Genomic DNA, 2,256 nt, shown 5'->3' on the forward strand with positions numbered 1-2,256 from the left:
AAATCAAGCCTAAACCAAGCGCCGCCGGGCAGGCAGTAAGCTCAGCAGACCCCGGCGCGGCTCCGCGCCAGGGCGGGTGATTTGGCCGCCAAGCCGCAGCCCCCGGCCCGCCCGTCGTGGCCCCGTGTCACCCGAGCGCAGCTCRGTTTGGTCCTGCGGTGTCACCTCGTGCCCTGGCCTCAACGCAGCCCAGGCAAAAGAAAAGTGATACTAGGAAAGACAGAGGAAGTGAAAATGCTGCTGCCCAAACTTCTGCTTTTCCATCCGCTTTTTCCACACWCAGAGTTTCTGCGGCCTTTGCTGCTGCAGCTGACTTGCCCTTTGGATTGGCTCAGCGCTGGGCTGGGCTGGGGGCATCACTCCGCTCCAGTGGTAACACCCATCCGGGGAGCGGGGAGCTTCGAGCAGGGCACGCGGGGAGGGCCGGGATCTTCCTCCGGGAGCAGTCCAGCCTCTGGCACGTGGTTCCCATAACCCGGTCTGGGTCCATCCCGTGGCGGGAAGTGGGCYGTGGGCTTTGCTGCATCCCCCACACCCGCGGCGAGGGGCCGACCCACCGCCCCCCCTTTTCCCACGCCGTTTCTCCCGCTTTGCCTCCGAGACCTGCAAGAGAGGATCTCCCGGCTGCTGGCGGAGAAGAAGGACCTCGCGGCCGAGGCCCAGGAGCTGCAGAGGTGCAACAGGGAGCTGCGGGAGCAGGTAGCGGCCGGCAGCCCCGCGCCGCCCCGGCCCCCGGGCAGCTCCCGCCGGCCCCAGCTCCCGGCTGCTCCCCGAGCCATGTGCCGTCGTTCCCGGGCTCCTCTGGCGACCGGGGCGGGGGGGTGCCCGGGGGTGCCGGTGGGACCCGCTGGGCTGAGCCCRTCCTGCCCGCAGCTGGAGCGGGAAAGCAGGGAGAAGGAGATGCTGCGGGCGGCCCTGGACAGGGACCAGCGGGCCCTGAAGTCCTTCAAGAGAGGTGAGCGGGAGCCGGCAGCGCCGCCAGCGCTGCGCCCACTGCCTCCCAGTGCAGCCCAGTGCAGCCGCCTCTGCGAACCAGTGCAGCGCAGCAGGCTGCAGCCCTGCAGCCGTGCCGAGCCGCCGGCACTGGGTCTCCCCCGTCCGTGTCGCTGGGGGCCGGGCGCCGCTGAGCCCCCACTGCCGTCCTCGCCGGCAGTGTCCCGGATCGTCACGCAGGATTACTGCGAGGCCGTGCAGCAGCTGGAGCTGGAGCAGGAGCTGCGGCTGCACGCCGAGGCCTTCGCCCACCAGGTACGGCGGGGCGCTGCGAGCAGACGCTGGCGGGGCCTGGGGCCGGGCCCCCCTGCAGCACCCCTGGGATGAGACCCTGCACAGAGGGATCCTTTTTTGCAGCCGGCAGCTGAGCGAGGGAATAAGCAGCCTGGGAGCTGCACCCTGGGGTGGGGGAGCCAAAACCCAGCGCTGTCGCTGCCGGCRCAGAGCAAGGGGCATTTCACCACCCAGGGCGGGCGGATGGGTGGGGGGATCCATCCCCATCTCACCCCCGACACCTGGGCCAGATGCTGGTGGAGAAGAAGGAAGCCAACAGGCAGAGCAGCATCCTTCTGCAGAGCGGGGGGCCCAACGCGCAGCTCCTCCGGGCCCTGGAGGACGTGGGCAACCTCACGCGCGTGCTGGAGGAGGCCAAGCGGGAGCACCAGCTGCAGGTAAGGGGCTCGCGGTTTGCTTTGCCCGAGGCTCACTCGTGCTGGTGCAAAATCCGACGGGTAGCTGCTCACCGGGCGCCCAGCCTGGAGAGCCCTAAGCAGTGCAGGACACTGGTCCCTGCAAAGACCTCCGGCGGGGCTCGGTTGCCCCCCTCGAGCCCGCTCCCTCCAGCAGCCCTGCGGCCTGCCATGCCGGGTAGTGGCCCGGGATGCTGCGCGAGGGGTGGTGCAGCCGGTCRGCTGCAAGCTCGGCCCCGCGTCCTCCGCGCTCCCGCGCCCGCAGGTGAAGGCGCTGGAAGAGCAGCTGGAGACGAGCCCGCGGCAGGAGGAGCTGGACCTGGCCCGAGCCGCTCTCGCCGCCGCCGAGGAGGAGAAAGCGCAGTTGCAGCAGCAGCTGCAGGAGGCCCAGAAGCAGCTTGCAGAGCTGGAGAAAAAAGGTGTCCCCGGGCGGTCGCCCTCGTCACCCCTGGGGGACCCTGCAGCGCTCTCACCGCCCGCCGCCTCCCCCTTGCAGTGCGGGCACTGGAGGAGACGCTGCCTGGGGACCCGCCGTCGCGGCCTGACCCGCCGTCGCCGACTGCGCCCGCAGCAC

At 70.4% G+C, this 2,256-nt stretch overlaps 2 protein-coding genes across 2 annotated transcripts in view; both read left to right on the forward strand.

Annotated features, from left to right (window-relative positions):
* LOC146587685 (V-type proton ATPase subunit B, kidney isoform-like) overlaps positions 1-2,256 on the forward strand; it is a 20,633-nt gene that overhangs the window by 15,736 nt on the left and 2,641 nt on the right. The window lies entirely within an intron of this gene.
* Positions 1-2,256, forward strand: part of LOC146587686 (shootin-1-like) — a 7,605-nt gene that overhangs the window by 2,931 nt on the left and 2,418 nt on the right. The window contains exons 2-7 of the mRNA XM_085319179.1: positions 602-699; positions 874-955; positions 1,154-1,248; positions 1,518-1,664; positions 1,948-2,101; positions 2,179-2,252. Coding sequence (XP_085175305.1) covers positions 602-699; positions 874-955; positions 1,154-1,248; positions 1,518-1,664; positions 1,948-2,101; positions 2,179-2,252 — 650 coding nt within the window. The remainder of the gene's footprint in view (positions 1-601; positions 700-873; positions 956-1,153; positions 1,249-1,517; positions 1,665-1,947; positions 2,102-2,178; positions 2,253-2,256) is intronic.

This window comes from Rhea americana, unplaced genomic scaffold (genome assembly GCF_003343005.1).
Source record: "Rhea americana isolate MKP2758 unplaced genomic scaffold, rheAme1 scaffold_573, whole genome shotgun sequence".
Taxonomy (NCBI): Eukaryota; Metazoa; Chordata; class Aves; order Rheiformes; family Rheidae; genus Rhea; species Rhea americana.